General features: G+C 45.2%; 1 protein-coding gene across 4 annotated transcripts in view; it reads left to right on the top strand.

Moving 5' to 3' along the window:
* Window positions 1–26,335, top strand: part of LOC137563537 (regulator of nonsense transcripts 2) — a 104,562-nt gene that overhangs the window by 4,953 nt on the left and 73,274 nt on the right. For all 4 annotated transcript variants that reach the window (XM_068276121.1, XM_068276122.1, XM_068276124.1 and 1 more), the window contains exons 2-5: window positions 8,034–8,350; window positions 9,710–10,489; window positions 13,401–13,561; window positions 21,538–21,735. In XM_068276121.1, the coding sequence (XP_068132222.1) occupies window positions 8,052–8,350; window positions 9,710–10,489; window positions 13,401–13,561; window positions 21,538–21,735 (1,438 nt within the window). In that variant the 5' untranslated portion in view covers window positions 8,034–8,051. The remainder of the gene's footprint in view (window positions 1–8,033; window positions 8,351–9,709; window positions 10,490–13,400; window positions 13,562–21,537; window positions 21,736–26,335) is intronic.

The following is a 26,335-nucleotide window of genomic DNA, read 5'->3' as shown; positions in this document are numbered from 1 at the left end:
ACTTACATTTGCAATCGGCGTCTTTGGAATGGACTGGAGGAGCAGAGGAAGGCAGGTTTAGTCAGCTGTAACCGGCCTGCAAGACCAAAGCGTTGATCAGATAGGGTATCATTCATAAACCTGTTGTCGGTAAGGAGAATCAGTGCGAAAAAAACCCGCTGTCGGTATTTTAGACTTCTGGGTGGGCATTCATGAAAAAGTGTTCACATGCGATAGTAGTGCGGAGATTTCCCGAACTAGGCTGTCGGTAGGCAGGCGGTAGGCTTGCGTTAGCACAGGAAGCTGCGGAGTTGATACATTTCTCCGTGTTCTGCTCTACTGCAGCTGCCTCGGAGGTCTGTGTGTCTCCATTCACTTACATTGTTATCACCACATCAGAGGGAGCGGTACTTCCCGACCTCACACCACTTGCGGTGATCTTTATAAATTAACATTTTGCTACATTTTTTACAATAATCACCGCACAAGGCGGTGATTTATCGCTCTGCTCGGTAAGGTCAGCTTTTCATTGCGGAAGGAGCCTTTATGAATGCTGAATTTGCTATGTGTGCGGTAAAGTCAGCTGTTTAAAGCATTTCCGCATGCGGAAATGCTTTATGACTGATACCCATTGTCTCACCTCACAGATGTCGCTCCTCGCTGTCCACCGCAGCTTGTCAAAGCTGAGTCCATTGCATGCACAGACTGTCTGTGTTTTCTCAGAGTTTCTGGCTCATGAACCAGGAACTTAGCCAGCTTATTCAGCATGCACACTGGCTTCTTCAAACCACATTGGTCAGGCCAGTAGGAGCGCTCCACAATGTCATGGGGAGCAGCCCCCACACACCTCAGTGAGCTTCAGCTGAATGTGTGTGGCGGGGAACAGGTGTACACCTATTTAAGCAAATCCCGGTCAGGTTGTGTGGACGGGCAGAGAGCGGGGCAGCTCTTGCATAGTAATTCTGGGTCAGCCAATCTGACCATGCTTACATGTACCCATAAACCTATACCATGTGCAGGCGAACGTATGAAAGCTGTGTTATTAAACAGGCCAGTGTATGCCACCACAACATGCCACCTAAATGTACACACCCACATGTGTGGTGTTAATCAGTGCTGCTCGGATACCCCTTTTCAAAATCCGGATTGACCCGGATCCGGATCAGATATCCGACTACAGTATCTGGGGTATCCGGACGGATTCGGATATCTGGATAGAAAAACCGGAAGTGGCCTTTAAATTGCTTTAAAAACGTTTTTTAGGGTAAATGAGGCATGTATCATCCTTATTTTTTTAAAGGGAAACACTAAGTGATGATGTGGGGACTTAACCACTTGAGGACCTAGGGCTTTACCCCCCCTTAAGGACCGGCCACTTTTTTCCCATTCAGACCACTGCAGCTTTCACGGTTTATTGCTCGCTCATACAACCTACCACCTAAATGAATTTTGGCTCCTTTTCTTGTCACTAATAAAGCTTTCTTTTGGTGCTATTTGATGGGTCCTGCGATTTTTTTTTTTTTAATTATATTCATCAAAAAAGACATGAATTTTGGCAAAGATAACTTTCTGTGCTGACATTTTTCAAATAAAGTAAAATTTCTGTATACATGCAGCGCGAAAAATGTGGACAAACATGTTTTTGATTAAAAAAAAAAACCATTCAGTATATATTTATTGGTTTGGGTAAAAGTTATAGCGTTTACAAACTATGGTGCAAAAAGTAAATTTTCCCATTTTCAAGCATCTATGACTTTTCTGACATGTTTCATGAGGGGCTAGAATTCCAGGATAGTATAAATACCCCCCAAATGACCCCATTTTGGAAAGAAGACATCCCAAAGTATTCACTGAGAGGCATAGTGAGTTCATAGAAGATATTAATTTTTGTCACAAGTAAGCGGAAAATGACACTTTGTGACAAAAAAAAAAGTTTCCATTTCTTCTAACTTGCGACAAAAAAAAATGAAATCTGCCACGGACTCACCATGCCCCTCTCTGAATACCTTGAAGTGTCTACTTTCCAAAATGGGGTCATTTGTGGGGTGTGTTTACTGTCCTCGCATTTTGGGGGGTGCTAATTTGTAAGCACCCCTGTAAAGCCTAAAGGTGCTCATTGGACTTTGGGCCCCTTAGCGCAGTTAGGCTGCAAAAAAGTGCCACACGTGGTATTGCCGTACTCAGGAGAAGTAGTATAATGTGTTTTGGGGTGTATTTTTACACATACCGATGCTGGGTGGGAGAAATATCTCTGTAAATGACAATTTTTTAATTTTTTTTACACACAATTGTCCATTTACAGAGATCTTTCTCCCACTCAGCATGGGTATGTGTAAAAATACACTCCAAAACCCATTATACTACTTCTCCTGAGTACGGTGATACCACATGTGTGGCACTTTTTTGCACCCTAACTGCGCTAAGGGGCCCAAAGTCCAATGAGTACCTTTAGGATTTCACAGGTCATTTTTGTTTCAAGACTACTCATCACGGTTTAAGGCCCCTAAAATGCCAGGGCAGTATAGGAACCCCACTAATGACCCCATTTTAGAAAGAAGACACCCCAAGGTATTCCGTTAGGAGTATGGTGAGTTCATAGAAGTTTTTTTTTTTTTGTCACAAGTTAGCGGAAATTGATTTTAATTGTTTTTTTTCACAAAGTGTCATTTTCCGCTAACTTGTGACAAAAAATAAAATCTTCTATGAACTCACCATACTCCTAACGGAATACCTTGGGGTGTCTTCTTTCTAGAATGGGGTCATTTGTGGGGTTCCTATACTGCCCTGGCATTTTAGGGGCCCTAAACCGTGAGGAGTAGTCTTGAAACCAAATGTCGCAAAATGACCTGTGAAATCCTAAAGGTACTCATTGGACTTTGGGCCCCTTAGCGTACTTAGGGTGTAAAAAAGTGCCACATATGTGGTACCACCGTACTCAGGAGAAGTAGTATAATGTGTTTTGGGGTGTATTTTTACACATACCCATGCTGGGTGGGAGAAATATATCTCTGTAAATGACAATTGTTTGATTTTTTTTTTTACACACAATTGTCCATTTACAGAGATCTTTCTCCCACTCAGCATGGGTATGTGTAAAAATACACCACAAAACACATTATACTACTTCTCCTGAGTACGGCGATACCACGTGTGACACTTTTTTGCAGCCTAGGTGCGCTAAGGGGCCCAACGTCCTAATCACAGGTCATTTTGAGGCATTTGTTTTCTAGACTACTTCTCACGGTTTAGGGCCCCTAAAATGCCAGGGCAGTATAGGAACCCCACAAGTGACCCCATTTTAGAAAGAAGACACCCCAAGGTATTCCGTTAGGTGTATGGCGAGTTCATAGAAGATTTTATTTTTTGTCACAAGTTAGTGAAAAATGACACTTTGTGAAAAAAAAAAAAAATCAATTTCCGCTAACTTTTGACAAAAAATAAAATTTTCTATGAACTCGTCATACACCTAACAGAATACATTGGGGTGTCTTTTTTCTAAAATGGGGTCAGTTTGTGGGGTTCCTATACCGCCCTGGCATTTTACGGGCCCAAAACCGTGAGTAGTCTGGAAACCAAATGTCTAAAAATGACTGTTCAGGGGTATAAGCATCTGCAAATTTTGATGACAGGTGGTCTATGAGGGGGCGAATTTTGTGGAACCGGTCATATGCAGAGTGGCCTTTTAGATGACAGGTTGTATTGGGCCTGATCTGATGGATAGGAGTGCTAGGGGGGTGACAGGAGGTGATTGATGGGTGTCTCAGGGGGTGGTTAGAGGGGAAAATAGATGCAATCAATGCACTGGGGAGGTGATCGGAAGGGGGTCTGTGGGGGATCTGATGGTTTGGCCGAGTGATCAGGAGCCCACACGGGGCAAATTAGGGCCTGATCTGATGGGTAGGTGTGCTAGGGGGTGACTGGAGGTGATTGATGGGTGTCTCAAGGTGTGATTCGAAGGGGGAATAGATGCAAGCAATGCACTGGCGAGGTGATTGGGGCCTGAGGGCATTCTGAGGGTGTGGGCGGGTGATTGAGTGCCCTAGGGGCAGATAGGGGTCTAATCTGATAGGTAGCAGTGACAGGGGGTGATTGATGGGTAATTAGTGGGTGTTTAGGGTAGATAACAGATGTAAACACTGCACTTGGGAGGTGATCTGACGTCGGATCTGCGGGCGATCTATTGGTGTGGGTGGGTGATCAGATTGCCCGCAAGGGGCAGGTTAGGGGCTGATTGATGGGTGGCAGTGACAGGGGGTGATTTGATGGGTGATTGACAGGTGATCAGGGGGATAGATGCATACAGTACACAGGGAGGGGGGGGGGGGGGGTCTGGGGAGAATCTGAGGGGTGGGGGGGTGATCAGGAGGGGGCAGGGGGCAGGGGGGGATAAAAAAAATAGCGTTTACAGATAGTGACGGAGTGATTGATGGGTGATTAGGGGGGTGATTGGGTGCAAACAGGGGCCTGGGGGGTGGCCAGGGGGGGTCTGAGGGGTGCTGTAGGCGATCTAGGGCAGGGGGGGGGGAGAAATCAGTGTGCTTGGGTGCGACATAGGGTGGCTGCAGCCTGTCCTGGTGGTCCCTCGGACATTGGGACCACCAGGGCAGGAGGCAGCCTGTATAATACACTTTGTAAACATTACAAAGTGTATTATACACTTTGTATGCGGCGATCGCGGGGTTAACATCCCACCGGCGCTTCCGTATGGCCGGAGGGATGTTGCGGCTGGTGATCGGAGAGAGGCGCCGGCGGAGGATCGCGTCACGGATGACGCGGTCGCTCCGCCCATGCCCTTACAAGGACCGCCGCCTCTCGTCTATACGGCGGTCCTTGCGGGGTCCACTTCCCGGCCGCCTCTGTGCGTTAGGCGGTCGGGAAGTGGTTAAACACCCCCCCCCCCCCCCCCAAAAAAAAATGGCTATCCAGTAACATCAGGCCTAGGTTCCAGACAGCAGTTGTGTAGCCCACATAGGCCTCAATTCACTAAGCTTTACCAAACACTTTATCGAACGTTTGATAATTTACCTCATGGGTAAAATCTACTTTTGAATTCATTATGGTGTTATATATTTAACAATAAAACGATCAATAAATCTATAACATCTTAGTGAATTCAAAATTAGATTTTACTTATGAGGTAAATTATCAAACGTTTGATAAAGTGTTTGATAAAGCTTAGTGAATTGAGGCCATTGTGTCCAAAGTCCAACAACAAAGTTTTCACCCCAGACACCTCCAAAAAATTATGCAGCAATTGTGTTTTGGGTTAAATATAGGTGGTATCAGTGGCCTGTGGCACCCTGGCGGTGGGAGCTGCACAAGCAGCAGGAGCAGGGCAATGCAGCAGCAGCAGGTGTAACGTGTGCCAGGAGAATGCCGGACGTGGCCCTTGGCATGTGGCCCGCGGCACGTGTCACACGGCACTTGGCCAAGTGACAGGTGCCAATTGTCATGTGACACGTGCCAAGTGACACGTTCCAAGGGCCGTGTGCCAAGTGCCACGTGCCGAGTGACAGTCAGACAGCAGAGGAGAAGACACTAACTGTCATACTGGCACTGCTCAGCAGCACAGCAGTTCTGTAGTAAGCTAACACAGTAGTACTACTACTCTAACAACTACTAGCACTGACTGCAGTACTACAGTACTAACTACACAATAACACAGTAATCCTATTCCCTATTATCCCTAACCTATACTGTAGCTAGCTAAGGCTAATAGCTGGCCAGCAGGCAGCAGCTGACCTGGTCTGTGCACAGCACACACACACACAGACACATAGCAGCTGCAGCAGCCCTGAAGCACAGCACACACTCTGTCACACAATGAAATCAAGCTAATTAACAATACAACAATAGTGAAGGGGTTAATCACTGAACAGCTTTAGGTTTATCACTGTATACAGCACTGCTAGGCCAGCAGCACTGCAGCATGTTTCTCAGTGACTGAGCAGTCACACAGGACAAGATTTCTCATCATGGCACCCACAGAGTGGCTGGCCAGGGTTCCCTTCTGTGATTGGGTGCCAGGGATTAGGCTGGGAGCCCTCTGAGTGGCTCAATGAGGTCAGGTGGGGCTGGCCAAGGTTCCCTTCTGTGATTGGTTGCTAGCGCTTCTGCTGGGAGCCCTCTGATTGGCTCAATGATGTCATCTCCTTAGTTACAGTATTCAGATCCGGATATCCGGGGTATGTGACCAAATATCCACAGATTGGTATCCGGATTTGAAAAAAAATCCGGAATCCGAATCCGATAGCTGAAAAAAGGTCGGATATCCGGGTTACCCGGATATCCGGAATCTGGATGAGCACCACTGGTGTTAATTACCCCACATGCACTACAAGCTTCCCCTCGGGTTCCGGCGGAAATAGCCAAGCCCGATTGGGGCCGCTCTACTGCGCAGGCCACTCGGGTGCACTATTCTTTCCCTTGCAGGATTACTTTACAGCACACCTAAAAGTGTGAGGAATATGGAGGCTGACATTTACCTCCTTTTAAACAGTGCAGATTGCCTCTCCGTGCTGCTTATCCTCTGCCTCTAATGCCTGGTACACACCATGCAATTTCCCGTCAAACGGGTTGAATTGATAATTTCAAACGGGTCCGATCTGATTTCCTGACGTTTCTGATCACTTATATACAAAATCGATCAGAAAAATGATCAGATCAAACTTGTCAAACACATGATTTGACCCATCTGACGGGAAATTGCATGTTGTGTACCAGGCATAATACATTTAGCCATAGACTCTGAACAAGCTTTTAGATCAGGTGTTTCTGACTGAAGTCTGACTGGATTTGCCACATGTTTGTTTCAGGTTTGTGATTAAGACGCTACTACTGCCAAAGAGATCAGCAGGACTGCCAGGCAACTGGTATTGGTTAAAAGGAAACAAATATGGCAGCCTCCATATTCCTCTTGCCTTAAGGTGTCCTTAAAGATACTCAAGTTGAGATGCCATCAATGAAGGAAGAGTTAGTATAAATGACTGAAAGCACAATAGTTTGCGGAATGTTTTGTTGATGCAGAAAGATGGACGTATTCACAAGCAAGCTCATGCAGTAAGACTATTTGTGGCATTGTGCTGTGTGAGCCCTCCATAAATGCTTTAAAAGTAATAGTACATGCAATTGTAAGCAGCTATCGGCAATCCAAAGTGCTTGAGACCGCAGGATGTGTATGCCCTGGGCAAAAAATGGTCAGGATACATAATAGCATCAACGCCACCCAGGAGTTTCAGCGGGTGCAGGGTTAGCCGTCTTTTGGTTTCACCATGCGCCGACCAGCCATTTTTCAATGTACACCTGACGGGGGTCAGAGTCCATGGTAAAGATAATAAATGCATAGTCTTTTGCTGTTTTAATGTATTGAGTTTCATTGGAAGTGATAGGCCAGGGAGGTTAACGTAGAACAATTGTCAAAATTTACTCTCTGCTCTAAGAAATTTGCAGTTTTTGTTTGTCGTAAAATATATGGTACATAGTGAGTTCAAATAATAACTTGTATAAGCGTGCCAACAACTATTGTTACTTCTCAAAGGTCCAGCAGCAAGTTTTCATGTCTTGGAGGCTTTACTGTGGTCACATGTCGATAGACATCTCACAGGGAGTTGGACATGCTTTCAACATGCACTCAGTTGACTTTGTTCAACTGCTGAATACAACCACCAGATTTAATGCTCCCATTTGGTTACATGTACAGGATAGAGTGGTGTTTTATTGGCGTTAGGTTTAAACTGTCAATGTGAACTGGGCCTACTCCTTTGACAAAACTCTTTTGATAACTGTTGTGTTTGTGAAGTAGCACCATGTATAAACGCACTGTTATAAGCCTATATAGATGTTTACTTCTAGGTCATTGTGGTTTTTTTTTATCAATCAAGAAATGCCAATTAATGTTGCTGTATTGGTCTATTTAAGTGTCTTTATATGCAGGCATTGTCCAGCATTGAGGCTCAGTTATCAAAACAGTGGTGAGGATATTGTGGCATATCTCATAGCAACCTGTGTGTTGGTGTCTCAACTAATAATTTTCATGTATTTGTTATACGTTTCAGGTCTGGGTTGGATAGATAATGCCAGCTGAGCGCAAAAAGCCTTCAAGCATGGAGGAGAGAGAGGCAAGAGATTGTAGTGAAAAGAGGGCAACGGGCAGCAGAGAACGAGCCAAGGATGAGATGAAGTTGAGTTGTAAAAGGGAACAGTCAAAAGTCAGCGAGGAGAAGAAAAAGAAAACCGATGATGACAGGCGTAAGAAAGAGGACAAAGACAGCAGGAAAAAGGAGGAGGATGCAGGGAAAACTGAGGAAAAGCAAGTGCAAGATGATGAGAAGAAAAAGACTGATGATCAAGAAGAAGCTGCAATTCAGTTAAAGTAAGATATAAATTGTTCTTTTTCTTTAGCTATTTCTGCTGCAAGAAACTATTTTTTTGTAATGTATATTCGGACTCCCCTTAAAGGGGCACCATGATGGAAAACTATGAAAATTAAAATACTTTTGTACACATTTTTACAAATGGGAAACACAAAATAGGGATCAATATCAAACCAAAATGCTAAATCCCGACAATCCTAATTAATCCTTGATTTGGAAAATTGTTGCTCATCTAATAAACTGACATACAATTGACACATTCATAAATACAACAAGTGGGAGTAGGTTACTGGAGTATGTGAGCTTGCAAAAGTATACTCAAGCTGCTACTCTCTCAGCTCCTACTGTCAGTCACCGGGGATCCAGGATCCCTAATGAATTTACCCTCTGTAATATTCTTACCTTCCTGCTGCATCTCCGGCGGTACTCTCTTGCGGAGTGGGACTCCCGCTCTGCTGTCCTCCAGTGGCATCCCCAGCACCCCTGCGGCGGTGGTTCAGCGTGGGCGCATGCGCAGTACGTCTAGACCGACGCGCGCGGGGCAGAGCAGCCTTTATAGGCTGAGGAGGCGGGTCTGACACCCTTTTGCAGGAGGTGCTGTTAATTTTGGGGGTGGGCTTTTGATTTGCCTCTTGGGTACTTAAGGCCAAGAGTGTTCACTTGCTCATTGGCCTTGATACTAATCAGTTCGCTGGTTCTTGGCCCTTAGTTAGTGAGAATTTGTGAGAGCTAGATTTCATATATTGCGCATCAGCGCGATATATATGTACTCTAGTCAGTCAGTATTATATATTTGTAACATTGTATATTGATCTGTGTACCGATCTTTGCTTGCCTTTTTGACCTTAAATCTGCCTAACCCCTCTGTACTTTTGCCATCTGATATCTGTGTATGACTCGGCCTGACTCTGACTTCGCTCCTGTTGAATCCTTCCAATACGACTGACATCTGGCCTATGTGTATGACTCTGCCTGTTATTTGATTACGATTTTGCCTAGCCCTTCTGTACTGTAGCAATCTGCTCTCGTGAACGACCTCGGCCCGTCTCTGGCTACGCTTTTCTCATTGGCACTGTGTATTGCTTTGTCACGCTACATCTCTTCACGCACCAGCATGATACCCTCACTAGATTCACATACAGCGGGGGAACAGAGGATTGTTTGGGGACTTTGTGGGCACAGGTTAGCTGAAGGGGGCTGGCAGAAGCCCCCAGGTAAGTGAAACTTTTTTTTTTTTAAGGATTTTTTTAGTTCTGCTTTGCATGTAACTTGTTTACTGGACATTAGCTTTTCGTGCTGCACAGTTCCCTCTTGATAAGAAAGTTTAAACTGTCCATTTTTGTTTACCTTTTGCACAGAGAGAAAGAAGAAGCCCATCAGCTGCACCAAGAAGCCTGGGAGCGACACCAGGCCAGGAAAGAACTACGCAGCAAGAATCAAAATGCTCCTGAGCACCGACCTGAAGAGCACTTTTTTAGCAGATTGGATTCCAGTCTAAAGAAAAATACTGCCTTTGTAAAGAAGCTGAAGACCATTACTGAGCAGCAGAGAGATTCTTTATCTCATGATTTCAATGGCCTTAACCTCAGCAAATATATAGCAGAGGCTGCTGCCTCCATAGTGGAAGCAAAACTGAAAATTTCTGATGTTAATTGTGCAGTACATCTGTGTTCCCTCTTTCACCAGCGATATGCAGATTTTGCTCAGTCCCTTCTTCAAGTCTGGAAGAAGCATTTTGAGGCTCGCAAAGAGGAGAAAACCCCAAATATAACTAAACTGAGAACAGATTTGCGTTTTATCGCTGAGTTGACTATTATTGGCATCTTCACAGACAAAGAAGGCCTCTCCTTAATCTATGAGCAGCTGAAGAACATTATTAATGCAGATCGTGAGTCTCATGCTCATGTGTCAGTAGTTATCAGCTTCTGCCGTCACTGTGGTGATGACATAGCAGGTTTGGTACCCAGAAAAGTGAAATACGTGTCTGAGAAGTTTGGTCTCAACTTTCCTCCCAGTGAGATCATAAGCCCAGAGAAACAGCAGCCTTTCCAGAATTTGCTGAAAGAATACTTCACTTCTCTGACAAAACACCTGAAACGAGACCACCGAGAACTGCAAAACATAGAACGCCAGAACAGGTGAGTTCTGCACATCTGCAAAGGCATCATAGCATATGGCAACATAGACGTTTTTGGCTTCCCTAATTAAAAAGCTGTATTTAAGGGCCCTAAAGGAAAAAATTATGTTACATTATGTTATAATAAGTTTATGATTACCTCGCTAACCTGTAGATACCAGTTTCAAAGCACTGATTTCTATTTCAAAGCCTCTTGGAAGTGCTAATTTACATCATGTGACAGCTTTTCTCTGTCAGTAACCAGCCTTGCTGACTTCGTAGTCCCCTACCCACTTGGTCTAACTGCCGAGGTAAGGGACATACTGTGTCATTGAGCTGAGACAAAACAATATAAATTTTTAACGTAACATAAAGCTGGATATCTATAAGTCATTTTTAGCAATAGGATACATACGGCACATTATTTATCTTATCAGTTTATTTTCACTTAAAGTGAATCTGAAGCCTAAAATAAAAAAAGATACTTCCCTAAGGAGAGGGAAGGCCCTGGGTCCTAATGGTCCTTCCCATTATCCTCCCAGTGTCCTCGGTCTCCAGCAGGCTCCTCCATTTGTATCTCCCGCCGGGGGAGACTTCGGCAATCTTCAGAAGCACTGGGACTTCTGAAGACCGGTGGCTCTGTACTGCGCACGCACGCTCATGCGTGCGCAGTATGGAGTGTCCCGTCTTCAGAAGCCCCAGTGTCTGTGAAGGCTGCTGAAGTCTCCCCAACCCGGAAGATAGCAGCCACGACTAAGTTGGCTGTGCACTGCTAACGGGGAGCCTGCGGAGAACGGGAAAGCTCATTAGGACCCAGAGCCTTCCTCTCCTTAAGTATCTGGGTTTTTTTTTTTTATTTTGGGCTTCACTTTCTCTTTAACCACTTCACCCTAAAGGCGTTTTTACCCTAACGGACAAGCTATTTTCACCTTTCAATGCTCATCCCTTTCATTTGCCAATAGCTTAATCCCTACTGATCACAATGAAATGATCTACGTCTTGTTTTTTTCACCACCAATTGGGCTTTTTGAGGTTGATATTTGTTTTCAGTAATTACTTTTTCTATGCATTTTAAAGGGGAAAAACAAGGAAAAAAATGGAAAATACACTTTCTCCAATTTCATCCCCTGTAGTTTTAATATAAACACTGCTACTGTACTTAACCTCTTGACGACCAGCTAACGCCGATTGGCGTAAACTGGTCGTCTGCAAGTTTCCATGGAAACGGCCACTCGTTCGAGCGGCCTTTCCATGTCCATTCACGGAGGCTGTCTCCGTGAACAGCCGGAGAGCCGCCGATCGCGGCTCTCCGGCAAAATGTAAACACGCGGGGAAGAAATCCCCGCTGTTTACATCATACGGCGCTGCTGCGCAGCAGCGCCGTAAGCCAGATCGGCGATCCCCGGCCTCTGATTGGCCGGGGATCGCCGGCATATGATAGGCTGAAGCCTATCCTTCAATGCGCAGGACGGATAACCGTCCTGCGCAGGCCATGGAGGGAGAGGGAGGGACGGGAAGCCAGGGAGCGCCGAAAACGCTGCGGAGGGGGGCTTTGAAGAGCCCCCCCTGCAAAACGCAGAGAGCCGGCGGCGATCAGACCCCCCCAGCAGGACATCCCCCTAGTAGGGAAAAAAGGGGGTAAGTCTGATCGCCCTGGCTAAAACCTGATCTGTGCTGCGGGCTGGAGAGCCTACGCAGCACAGATCAGCCAGAAAGCCACTGGTCGGCAAGTGGTTAAAACCCACACATTTTATCTGCTATTTGTCCTGGTTATCACGACATTTTGATTATGTCTCTAGTACAAAGTATGGTGACAATATAGCATTTGGAAATAAAGGTATATTTTTTTTCTTAAGTGTTTTTTTTTTTTTTTCCCTTTCCACTGTTTTCACGCACGCGTGAATGCGCGCACATCGACTGCAGCGCTGTCTGACTTATAAAAACGTCCTGGAGCCATTAAGGGGCTCTAGCTGGACGTTTTTATTAGTCAGCTTGTCATTAAAGAGAACCCGAGGTGGGATTTAATTATGTTAGTGGGGCACAGAGGCTGGTTGTGCACACTAACACCCGCCTGCGCGCCGCTATACCCGCCGCAGTGCTGGGGACACGCAGCGTGTCGCCAGCACAATGTTTACCTATGTGCTGTCTGTTAGCGCCGCTCCCCCGCCTCCTCTGTATCGGCACTACCCGCCCGCGTCCTTTCACTCCCGCTGATTGGAGGGAAGGGACGCGGGCGGGTAGCGCCGATACGGAGGAGGCGGGGGAGCGACGCTGACTGACACCGCATAGGTAAACATTGTGCTGGCGACACGCTGCGTGTCCCCAGCACTGCGGCGGGTATAGCGGCGCGCAGGGGGGTCGTGGAGGCACACCATGGGGCAACGGAGGCTGGTGTTAGTGTGCACAACCAGCCTCTGTGCCCCACTAACATAATTAAATCCCACCTCGGGGTTCTCTTTAAGTGGTTAAGTACCATTTTAAATCTGGTGTTTACTACTTCCATTTTTTTTAAATGAATCAGGAGAGTAATGAAATGCCACTGTGCAGTGACCTCTTATAGGAAGATGCAAAGCAGCCAGGTAGAACACTTGATTCCCAGACTTCCACATACAAACTACTGTAAATTCCTGTGCTTACTGCAGCAGTAATAGAAAGAAGAAAAAAAAGTTGTATTATCACCTTACAAATTCAAACTAAATAAAAAAGAATACATCACTTTGGTTAATGTAGCTTCTTTTGAAGTCAATGCCAGCAAACCTTGCCTTTCCCTTTAAGAAGCCAAGTCAAGCCATTCTAGATACAATCAGGATGATAGGAAATTAAATAAATCAGACATCCTTACAGTGTTTTAAAGACTGTGTAACTAAACCACTTTTACTTAATTTGGTAATATTGAAATAAATGTCTAAATATCTGTGTTTATACTGAGATAGGCGCATCCTTCATACCAAGGGGGAGCTGAGTGAAGACAGGCACAAGCAATTCGAGGAATTTGCAACATCTTATCAAAAATTATTGGCAAATTCTCAGTCTCTTGCTGACCTGCTGGATGAAAATATGCCAGAACTTCCTCAAGACAAGCCTGTACCAGAAGGTACGTGATAACATTATCTTTCCAATAAGGATGCTGTAGAAAATTAATTTTAGCACATTTTAAAATGGTGTGAGGCATTTTAAATATTGAAACGTGGATTTTTTTTTACTTATCAGCTGTATGCTATAGAACTGATACAAGCCAAAATGTGTTGAAACTAAAACTAAAGAAATGGCTGTATTTTGTTTGGTTGGAGAGCATTGCAGAACTGGAGGAATCCAGCAAATCTGACCTTATAAAAAATTCACTGCTGTTTACTGGTGGCAAGTCTGAAACCTTCACCTAAGTAACCTCAGAATATCTATAATTAGAGGATTATTTCTGTGCTCACATTAATCCAGAGAGATGGAAATTGGTGTCCACTTGAGGCTAATTTAATTTTTCTTTAAACAGAGGATTGTTGAATGGTTTGCTAAATAGTTTGTGGTGTTGCAGTGGCATTCAGACACTCACCCGAGAGTATAATCGCACATGCCCTGTGCAGTTAGCAGCAGATAAAGAGGGACCCAACTCTGGAATGGTGGCAAAGTGAATGATCTGGGAAGCTTCTGGACTCACCAGATGCTTCACACCACCGAGGTAAGTATTTGACTTTTGTGTTTAAATTTAATTCTGCTTTAAATAAAGGGAAATGTTGTTTTGCGGGGTAGACAGAATAAGTACACGTCTTTATAGGCAATGTGTAAATCTGTTACTACTACCTGTGCTACTCTGACTTCCAGGAGCGGAGAATACATATAAAAGGACAATCTGTATTGTAGAAACATGAACACCAGCAGCATAAAAAGTTGAATATACTTCTTTATAAACACCTTGGGGAGAGTGTGCAAAGGGTTAAATGTTTTTTTTATCATCGTACCACGTCCTGCTACACTTTAAGATGGCCTCAGCTGGACACATAGATGATGTTTCTGCAGCGTTAATGTCTTCAATTCAAGTAAATGAAGAATATTCTTAAATACACCTATGACAAAACGAAAGAACCATTCAGAAACAATGGATGGGCCTTTCACCCCTCCTGTGAACCAGATTTCTACTCTGTCCAAAATGTGCACCTTGCCATTCTCAAATGGGTTTCCTTGAGCTCTAGGTAGATTGCAAACATTTACCTACAGTGTTAACCCTCCTTTAGTGTACCTTGTACTAACCCACTGTATAAATATATAATAATGGGATATTAAAATCAGTCAGAAAGCTTTGTAGTCAAGAAGATAGAAATACATTTTAGTTTACTTGCACACAGTAGTTGGTATAAAAATGATACCTTTTATCTTCTGACATCAGAGATAAAAAGAAACCAAAAGCCTGGATAACTCAGTGTCATCATACTGACAAGGCTCTAAGGTCAAATAATAGGAACAAAACATACTAAAGAGGAGCTGACAGCCATAATATCTAAAATATATATATATATATATATATATATATATATATATATATATATATATATATATATATATATATATATATATATATATATATATATATATATATATATATATATATATATAGCTCATAGTTAGCAGGGGCATGTGTGCCTCTGCTAAAACGCCGCTATCGTGCGGCTAAATGGGGGTCCCTTCACCCCCAAACCCACCCCCGCAAACCTTGGTCGTCTTCTTGGTCGCAGATTTTCTCTTCCTGGAGGCAGGGCTAACGGCTGCAGCCCTGCCTCCAGTTGCATCGATCAGCGGCGCATCGCCGCCTCTCCCCCGCCCCTCTCAGTGAAGGAAGACTGAGAGGGGCGGGGGAGAGGCGGAGATACGCGCTGACAGACGCGTGTGGGGCAGGGTTGCGGCGGTTAGCCCTGCCCCAATGCGGAAGCGCTCCTCGGCAGTACGGAGGGGATTTGGGGGCGAAGGGACCCCCGTTAAGCCGCAGGATATCGACGTTTTAGCAGGGGCACACATGCCTCTGCTATCTATGAGGTCTGAAGCGAGATTTATTCTCGCTTCAGACTCTCTTTAACTATGGTTATTTTGAAGCCAGTCCTGATGTCATTTCCTCTTACTCTCCTCTGCCTCTCCTCTGCTTGATTATGTATGCATTGCCCACCCTCCACTATAGAAAGTGTGTTGTCTCAGCATGAGAAATATTGGCCAATCAGAGAAGAACAGATGTGGGAGGGAAAAACAGGAGGGAAAGAGGCTTCAGCCAATTAGGTTGCATTAGTTAAGGAGAACACTAGGTGGGTTTCTGCAATCAATATAGGACACAGAGGCACATTCTGCATACTATCACCAGCCTCTGTGTCCTTCTAGTGTGCCCTCAGCCACCCCCCCCCCCCCCCATGCTCTGCTGTTCCCCCCCCCCCTTATAAAATCCACCACGCTAGCGTCACACAGATTGTCTCTAGTCGGCTGCTAGCGTGGCGGTTCTTATAAGGGGGTGACAGCAGAGCACGGGGGGGGGGGGGGGGGGGGGTGGTGGCTGGGGGCACACTATAAGGACACAGAGGCTGGTGATAGTATGCAGAATGTGCCTCTGTGTCCTATATTGATTGCAGTTCTCTTAAAGTCTAAGGCGAAAGTAGAGAAGCAAAAAAAGACAACCCAGCATGCCCTGCAACTTCCTTTGTGCGTACCAAATTTTGTGTGTACCAAATAAGAGTCAGGCCCAGTGCACACCGAGCGGTTTTGTATGCAATCCGCCGGCCGCCTCGCTTGTAAAAACGCTTGGCTAATGTATTCCAATGGGCTGGTGCACACCGGCGGTTTGAGGTTTGTAGCAAACCGCAAACATGCCTCCTGCTGCACGTTTGCGGTTTTCAGAAGCATTTCATCCTCAATGTAAAGTATAGGAAAAATGCAAACCGCTCTGAAAAACGCTACATCAGAGTGGTTTGCCAGGCGTTTTTGTTACAGAAGCTGTTCAGTAACAGCTTTTACTGTAACAATATTTGTAATCTGCTACACAAAAACGCACCCAAAACCACTAGGCATGTTTAGAAAACCTCTCTAAACATATCTAGAATCACTCTGAAATCCGCTCCAAAAACCGGTAGCGTTTTGTGGATCTGCTAGCGGTTTTGGTGTGCACTGGGCCTCAGGTAAACTTTTGGATTGCCTGGTTAGCATTCTTATTACTGGTTTACCAGATTAAAAAATAAATAAATAAAGAATTGATTTTATGCCCAACAATTACACTTTAACCCTTTTGGGCACTTAAATGTTTGGTTTAACTTTTAAGAACAATCTATTGCAGCAGAGGGAAAGTTTAAAGGTGCTCATAGACCTAAAGATTATGGGCAGATTCGACAAAGAGACAAATTTATCTCTTAATCGAATCGCCAGTAGCGTGTACGGATAGCCGCCCGGAGGTTACGGGACACCGCGCGGAGGCTGCAACAGGACAGGTACCGTATAAATGCACACGGGGGGCACGTGGGAGTTTCATCATGTTGTCGCTCGCTCGGAAATAGCTGCCGTACCGCCGCACACCCGACCAACCAACTTCAGCCTGACATCTTGCTGCATGCGTGATAGACAAAGCAACTAATTTCTGTCCCGAAATTGGTCACTTTGTCTGTCGAGCAAGCACTTGGAGGCAACGATTTTCATCCAATTCAGTTATAATATCAAATTGGATGGTCGATCAGCCGCCAAGTCGCCTGATGTATGGGCACCTTTACTGTAGTTCTGCTTTAAAAGGAGGTGGTAGTAGGTGCCTTTTAACCCCACTGATCTAACATGCAATGCTGTTTTATCTTGCTATTTAGGAGACTGTGCACACCTTCAGGAAGACACTTAAAGGGAACCTAAACTGAGGATATGGATTTTTCCTTTTAAAATAATAGTTGCCTGAGGGCTCGTTTCCACTATTGCGTTGCGAAATCGCTGCGGCAAAATTCGCATACAGATGTAAATTCGCACGAAAATTCGCATGGATGACGATGTATGCGAATTTAACCATGGCAATGCCTGTGTGCTTTTCCATTGATTTCATGCGAATTCGCATGCAAAAACAGCATGCAAATTTCCTATTAAATACATTAGCGCCGATTCGCATGCATTCCACTCGCAGGCGAATTCTGTGGCTCTTTTGTGCATTTTTTCACCGTTGAAAAAAACGCACCTCAACAACGCTACAGTGGAAACAGGCCCATCCACTTGCATTACATGTGCGAATCCGCATGCGTTGGACGCATGCAGATTCGCGATAGTGGAAACGAGCCCTGATTCTCCTGCTGATCATGTTTTAGCCACAACCCCCTCAACAAGCATGCAGATCAGGTGCGCTGACTGAAGTCAGACTGGATAAGCTGCATACTTGTTTCAGGTGTGTGATTCAGCCACTACTGCAACCAAAGATTAGCAGGACTGCCAGGCAACTGGTATTATTTAAAAGGAAACATCCATCTCCCTCTCAGTTTAGGTTCCCTTTAAAGGACAACTGAAGTGAAAAGGATGTGAAGGCTGCCATATTAAATTTCTTTTAAACGATACCAGTTGCCTGGCAGCCCTACTGATCTATTTGGCTGCAGCAGTGTCTGCATAACACCAGAAATAATCATGCAGCATCTACTGCAGCCAAATAGATCAGCAGGGCTGCCAGGCAACTGGTATTAATTTAAAAGGGAATAACATATGGTAGCCTCCATATTCTTCTCACTTAAGTTGCCTTTTAATTAACATCTGCAAAACAGTGTCTGTTGGCAGAAGTAAGCTTCATGTACACTCTAGATGGTTCTCGGCCTGCCAAAAATTTAGCACGTGTATGTCGGCCCCAATGTGCTGGCAAGAGATTTGGCCTGCTGGATTATCTCGTCCGAGGCTTCGGTTTAACTTCTTGAGGTGCGTACACACATGCGACTATAGTCGTTTGTAACGATCGTTCCCCGATCTTTACCAACGACGATCGTTACAAAAAACTAACCACCGACTATTAAGGCAAACGACGAACGAGCCAAATCGTTACAAAAGAAAGTTCTGTCTCGGCGGATTTTAACCAACGACGATCGTTTGCAAAAGTAGTACATCGTTGGAAACGGTCGTTCGTACTAGGCTTGACATGCGCATTTCACTATTTCTCTGAAACTTCTCATTTTTATGCGCAGGCGCAATAGTTGCTTTACGTGATGTAACGTTCGTTCTAACGATCAGATCGTTACACACCTTTTAAAACTATCTTTACTTAGGTCGATCTTTCATCAATTAAAAGTTCGTTCGTCGTTCTCAACGAACGATCGTTGTCGCATGTGTGTACGTAGCATTACCCTTCCTGTTCCATACCACTCCATTTTACATGCCACATTGTTCTCCATCCCCACTCTATAGCAACCAAGAGACTAGCGACATGTCTGTAAAGGCTAGTACACACTAGCAATTTTGATTGGCCAATGATTGTTCAATTTTACCACCTCCATGTAGTATGAGGGCCAAACAGATTTTCAATTCTATGCAGATTAGATAGGTAAATAGTCATACTACACGGAGGTGGTAATATTGACCAGTGATTGGCCTATCAAAATTGCTAGTGTGTACTAGGCTTAACCAGCTGAGCGGTCTGGACGAGCTCAGCTCGTCCAACACCGCCAGAGGCTGCCGCTCAGGCCCTGCTGGGCCGATTTTCACCAAATAAAAAGCAGCACACGCAGCCGGCACTTTGCCAGCCGCGTGTGCTGCCTGATCGCCACTGCAGCGCGGCGATCCGCCGCGTGCAGCGGCGAAAGAGGGTCCCCCCAGCCGCCCGAGCCCAGCGTAGCCGGAACAAACAGTTCCGGCCAGCGCTAAGGGCTGGATCGGAGGCGGCTGACGTCAGGACGTCGGCTGACGTCCATGACGTCACTCCGCTCGTCGCCATGGCGACGAGGTAAGCGAAACACGGAAGGCCGCTTACTGCGGCCTTCCGTGTTACTTCTGGCCGCCGGAGGCGATCGGAAGAACGCCTCCGGAGCGCCCTCTAGTGGGCTTTCATGCAGCCAACTTTCAGTTGGCTGCATGAAATAGTTTTTTTTTTATTTAAAAAAAACCCTCCCGCAGCCACCCTGGCGATTTAATCAGAACGCCAGGGTGGTTAAGGCACTCGAGCCCCAAACTCGCCTGAGGGATCAAGTACCCATCTCTGTGGGGAGACCATTCTCATACATGTGTAGGAGGGTTTGCCTGTAAATATAAAAATGTTTAGGAAACTCCTTCAGTCTTTAGAACACAATAACGTTGCAGCTGTGATTTAAACATCTTCTGGAACAGAAAAGGGTTTCCGGCTGAAGCTTCCTTCATTTTTGTTTGGGTGTAGTTGATTATAATCTACATTTTACTTTCTTAGCTTTAGGGTGCTAATGTGTATCCATTGGAACCCCAATTTGTTTTCTTACATCTGTCCCTCATTACTATGGACACACATTAAAAGGGAACTGAAGAGAGCGGTATATGGAGGCTGCCATGTTTATTTCCTTTTAAGCAATACCAGTTGCCTGGCAGCCCTGCTGATCCTCTGCCTCGAATACTATTAGCCATAGCCCCTGAACAAACGTGCAGCAGATCAGGTGTTTCAGACTTTAAAGTCAGATCTGACCAGACTAGCTGCATGCTTGTTTCTGGTGTTATTCAGATACTACTGCAGAGAAATAGACCAGCAGGGCTGCCAGGCAACTGGTATTGATTAAAAGGAAATAAATAGGGCAGCCTCCGAATACCTCTTACTTCAGTTCCCCTTTAACCACTGAGAACTCTTCATTGTTGGCCTGTAGTGCACACTAGCTGTGAAGGCCTAAAAGACCCTTTGACCAGCTAAAAATGTTTTAGGTCGCATTCACAGTGGGATGTTATGGTCGCGCATTATAAAGTCTTATAACGCAGCTTACCGCACTGCAATGCTAATACTATCTGCCGGTCACAGCGCGATGTTAAAGTCAAGTTAAAAAATGTTGCCTTGTGGTAACTCACTTCGTGCAGTGCGTTACCTCTTTAAGAGACCCTGTAACAAAAGAAAAGTCCCCTGGGGGGTACTCGCCTCAGTAGAGGGAAGCCTCAGGGTCCCAGTGAGACTTCCCCTCCGCTGTAGCTGCAGGCAGTCCAGCGCTGGCTCCCCCGAAGTGTCCCGGAATCCTCCCTCGACAAGGCTGATAAATGCTGATTTATTTACCTTTCCTGGCTCCAGCGGGGGCGTTGTTGCGGCTCTCCGCATGGAGATAGGCAAAAATAGCCGATCTCCGTCAGGTCCGCTCTACTGCGCAGGAGACTTGCGCCTGTGCAGTAGAGCAGCCTGACAGCGATTGGCTATATCTATATCTCCGAGGCGGAGAGCCGATTCTGCGCCTGCACTGGAGCCTGGGAGGTAAATATTTATTTACATCCCCCGCCGTTTCGGGAGTATTTTCGCCGCCGTCGTGAGACCAAGGAGGATGGGGGAAGCCTCAATAGGATCCGGAGGCTTCCCCCACCCGAGGTGAGAACCCCCCAGGGGAGGTTTTTCTCACTACAGGTTTTCTTTAACACAGACACGTTGTGATTAACGTTGCATTAAAATGCAACGTCCCACTGTGAATATGCCCTTAAAAAAAAAACTCACCTTGGGTTGTCTTGCAAAAGGTGTACTCATCCCATTTTGCAACATTAGTAACGTGTTAGCAGTATTTTTTTTTTGTTGTTTTTTTGTTTTTGTTTTTTTTTGTTTGTTTTTTTGTTCAGCTGCTTCAAATGTTCAGAAATAAGATTTGTGTATGGCATGCTGAAGGCTAGGTTATCGGACCAGCAGCTGTTTCTCTCATGACCCTTTCAAGGCTGCATCAGAATCCCATGGCCATGCTCTTCCTGTGAAAGAGTGTCTGACGTCAAACAGACCAGCATGCCTTCCTAGCGCTCAGATTAAAAAATTGCTGACAGTAGTCATTGGTAAACTGTGGATTATTGTTATGCTACACCTACGAATCCCAGAGTGTGTACAGTTTGAGTGCATATCAAGGCCTAATGCTCAATATTGATTGGATTGCATCTAAGTAATACTCTCTAATGTGGCATTATGTACTTTTAAAGAACATGGACCTGGCATTGATATATTCACCCCTGGAAAGCCTGGTGATTATGATCTGGAAGGAGGCATATGGGAAGATGAAGATGCTCGCAACTTCTATGAAAACTTGATTGACCTTAAAGCGTTTGTGCCTGCAATCCTGTTCAAAGACAATGAAAAGAGCACTCAAAGTAAGGACTTGAGCAAAGATGATTTAAAAGGTAAATGTAACTGTTTTTATGGTGTGTGTGTGTGTGTGTGTGTGTGTGTGTGTGTTCGTTCACTTTTTTGCGCTTAGGATTTGATTTCGATGTGTTGTGAATGCATCAAACCAAGTGCACGACCAACTGCATGACCTTACCAACCTCTCGGCAGATCGTTTACACCACTTTTATTTTATGCGCACCAACCAACTAAATTACCAACTCATTTGCCTACTGCATTCACGAGCGAAATTATGCGCTGCACAATGTGGCTGCATTTAAAACAGGGGCATTTCCCTCAAACGACTTGTACACACGTGGCCTACTGCACGATGTAAGCCCATCTGTCGTGTGAGTTGATTCGCCAGACGGATCAGGCAGACTGCTCTGTTGCTGGTCTAGTCGTTTGCCACACATACACACGCCTGATTGCTGTCCAATAGACAGAAATCAAGACTCAACTGAACTACCTTCAGGTATATACTTTACTAGTGAGTGAAACGTAATGAAGACCAGTGGTGATTTACTGTACTTGCTAGCAGCAGTCAGGTATTGAGCAAAAGACTTGGGAACCATTCTACAGAATGGATGTTTAAGGCTGACTTCTCTTTACTGCACAATTCCTTCAGCAATCCCACACCACTGCTTTTCCCTTAGTTACATGGAGGAGGCCCAAACTTGGTCCTTGTGGTGAGATTGGCTTCACAGAACTTCTGTATCCAAGGAGACCGATTTTAATATCTGGCAGCTTGCTTTATTTTGTTTGATTTTAGTCTGCTGTCTCCTTGCACACAGTGCATCTGCATGTTATCACAAACAGATTTTCTCATAAATCACTTGCTGCTTATGTCTGCTAGATGTGCAGGTGATGAGTACTCCATTAGGTTTAATAGAAAAAATGATGCGCCTATGGATCACAACATTTAACACAACCTAGTACACGGACTTAAGCAGAACCGTAAATAATGCAAAAAGATAGTCCAAAAGTTAAATCGTGCTTACCGCCAGATACCGTAATCAGAAGTTACATGTGGCATTTTCTATGTACGCAAACATTTGCCCTCCACCTCTCCAGTGCATCAAATCCACACCACCATAAACAGCAAAACCCCACCTGTGTCGGGACACTCCTCCAATGATTATCTCCTCCTGTGGGGAGGAGAGTTATGAAACGAGCTGCACCGCATTGGGGAGTATATAACACTTAATAACCCATTACATGGTATTCAGTGTTCTCCCCAGAATATTTTTCCAGCCGGGTGGCATGAAAAAGTAGCCGGGTGGGTAGGGTCACACTGGGGGGTCGATACACAAAAGTATGATAACTGCTCTCAGAGCAGCTATAACGTGATCTTCCGGCGCGACGAGGTTTGCGCGCCTACTCCATTACTCCCCATGATAAAGGAAGGTTTGCGCGCAATCGGCTGCGTGTTTCATGCAAACCTTTTACCATGCGGAGTAATGGTGTACGCGCGCAAACCTTGGCGCCGGCAGATCGCGTGATAGCTGCTCTGAGAGCAGTTATCACACTTTTGTGAATCGAGCCCAGGGTGTGGAATCACACCACTGGTTGCCTGGGGGGAAGGGGGGATATGCTAGGTACTACTGGATTATGGACAGCCCAGGATAAAGCACACACACCATAAACACATGCACACCGCACTCACGCACACACACGCTTACTTTAAGAGGGACAATCATGGAGGCTGCTGAATAAAGTGCTCTCAAGTTTAGACTGCAATAACCACAAGTATTTTCCAAGTTTAGCTAAGATTACAGCTAAACTGCTTTTTTATTTTCTACAAATAAGGTCAGAAATGCCACCTTTTTATAATCTCTCAGCAGAAATCTGCAATGTTACAGCTCTCCTGTCCACATCTGTTTAAACATTAGTTAGTCATTGGTGAGAATAGTACTGTACAAGTGTGTAAAGCTAATCTAATGCTGTCTGCATATAAAAAGCATTTACCACACAGCAACGGCTTCGAGACAGCCCCCCTCCCCCATTATGACAGGAGACTTGCCGGTGGAATTAATTAAGCCAGGCATCCCGAGTTGTAAGTTTATCTGTCCTGCGTGTAACTTCACAGGAGCAACTTCACAGGAGCAACTTCACAGGAGCAACTTCACAGGAGCTTTCCCCGCCCCTCTACACTACGAAGGGAGCTGGGGAAGAGGGCGGAGATATCTCCCTGAATAACAGCGAGCTGGCTGCACAGACACAGCTACTGCTCTGCTCGCTGTAATGATTCAAGAGGAGAAAGTACAGTAATTCTGCCACAGACCAGGGCAAACGGCAGCCGGGCGGGAGGGCAGGGTCAGGTGGGCGCTCCGCCCAGCTGAAAGGCTCTGGGGAGAACACTGGGTATTTGTTGGTTAGGACACTGCATTTCATCCCTGTTTCTCTTGCCATATTAATACTTTGGGTTACTTTTCACACAAATGCAAGCATCGAGAGTAATTTTTGTAATCTGTGAGGCCAACAGTCATACAACGTTACGTTTTGATTAAGCAAAGTAAACTTAAACTGAAGTCCATTAATATTTGAGGTTTTATAGTTGTATGGTATGCTCTGTGCTAGCATTGTTCTTCCATTTACTTACTGATGCTATTAACCTCCCTGGTGGTAGGATTCCTTGCCAATTTTAGGGTCTAAAGGGGTTATAATTTTCATAAATTTTTTCATTAGGTTTTAGACCCTAAAATCAAGAAACAAATGATTCCCCCATAGAGCTGGCAGCAGCCCTTGCACTTACTCACCTTCCTGGGATACAGCACTGCAGTTTTCCTTCTGTCCTCCAGGTGGTGCTGTAACCCTATAGTGAGGTCACCACGGCGACACTGCGATCTCACCAGGGGATGCAGAGCTTTTGAGGACAGGAAGGAGAGTGGCTGCTGGATCCTGGGGGAGGTGAGTTGAAACGCCAACTGCAGGCTATGCTCTGCAATAACCTTCTGGCGGCCATGAGTCAGGCCCGGGGTTACCGCTAAAAAGGATTTTCAACCCCCGAGTCTGATCCAGTGTTACCGCTAAAAAGGTTAAAGGATACTTGAATTGAGTAGTAATAAGGGGGCTAAAATGTGTTCTGAAAAATGCCAATTATCTGACTATAATGATGGCTTTTTGGCTAAGTAGATGGCATCAAACACCTGCAACAGGCGTGCAAACGGTGGTTTTAGCGAGCAGTAAGAACATCTGATCCGCATGCTTGTTTTGGTTATTATTATTATTTAGTATTTATATAGAGCGGACATCTTCCGCTGTGTTGTACAGAGTATATTGTTTTGTCACTTAAAGGGATACTGTAGGGGTCGGGGGAAAATGAGTTTAACTTACCAGTGGCTTCTAATGGTCCCCCGCAGACATCCTGTACCCACGCAGCCACTCACTGATGCTCCAGCCCCGCCTCCGGGTCACTTCTGGAATTTCAGACTTTAAAGTCTGAAAACCACTGTGCCTGCATTGCCGTGTCCTCGCTCCCGCTGATGTCACCAGGAGCGCACTGCTCAGGCACAGACCATACTGGGCTTGTGCTATACACTCCTGGTGACGTCAGTGCGAGCTAGGACACGGCAACGCAGGAGCGGTGGTTTTCAGACTTTAGAGTCTGAAATTCCAGAAGTGAACTGGAGGCGGGGCCGGAGCATCGGTGAGTGGCTGCGTGGGTACAGGATGTCTGCGGGGGACCATTAGAAGCCACGGGTAAGTTCAACTCATTTTCCCCCGTCCTCCCTACAGTATTCCTTTAACTGTTCCTCAGAGGGGCTCACAATCTAATCCTTACTATAGTCATAGGTCTATGTATGTATCATGTAGTGTATGCATTGTAGTCTAGGCCAATTTAGAGGGAAGCCGATAAACTTATCGGTATGTTTTTGGGATGTGGGGGGAAACCGGAGTGCCCAAAGGAAACCCACGCAGACACGGGGAGAACATACAAACTCTGTGCAGTTAGTGCCCTGGCTGGGATTCAAACCAGGGACCTGGTGCTGCAAGGCGAGAGCGCTCACCACTACCCCACCGTGCTGGTTAGTAACTTTGCAACTCAAAGAGCATTAAAACTTCAGCCAGGGAAGGATAATTTGTATTGAGGAGTCAGAATGGCTTCTTCCATATTCTTTTGTTTCAGACTTAAGTATAGCTCCACTTTCCCTAAGAAAAATGTGGCCACTATTTGAAGTTGGTGTTTGTTGTGTTTTGTTTTTTTTGTTGTTGTTTTTTTTTTTTTTTTTTTTTTTTTTTTGGGCTTGTTGTTTTTTTGGCTTTTTTTTTGGCTTGTTGTTTTTTTTTTTTTTGTTTTTTTTTTAAAAGTATAATGATGTGGATAATCTATGGATGCAAAAGGGAAATTTTGCCTGTACATTTTACTTTCTTCAGCCATCATATGGGTCACCATAGGAGACCATCAAGAACATTATAAAAAAAAAACCTCTCTGCCCCTCAGTTTTAAAACACCTAAAGAATTAGGCTCCCCTTTAAGTACTTTTATTTATTTATTTATTTTTTTGTTTCCCATGAAGTTATTCTGAAAGGATGCCTGTGTGCTGAGCTCCCTTGCTTCCTCTCTTATGTTCATGTGGCTGGGAGTCACAATTTTTTGGCAGCATACTCTAAAGC

Source organism: Hyperolius riggenbachi, chromosome 3 (genome assembly GCF_040937935.1).
Source record: "Hyperolius riggenbachi isolate aHypRig1 chromosome 3, aHypRig1.pri, whole genome shotgun sequence".
In the NCBI taxonomy this organism is placed as follows: domain Eukaryota; kingdom Metazoa; phylum Chordata; class Amphibia; order Anura; family Hyperoliidae; genus Hyperolius; species Hyperolius riggenbachi.
This window is presented reverse-complemented; position numbering and strand designations above follow the sequence as displayed.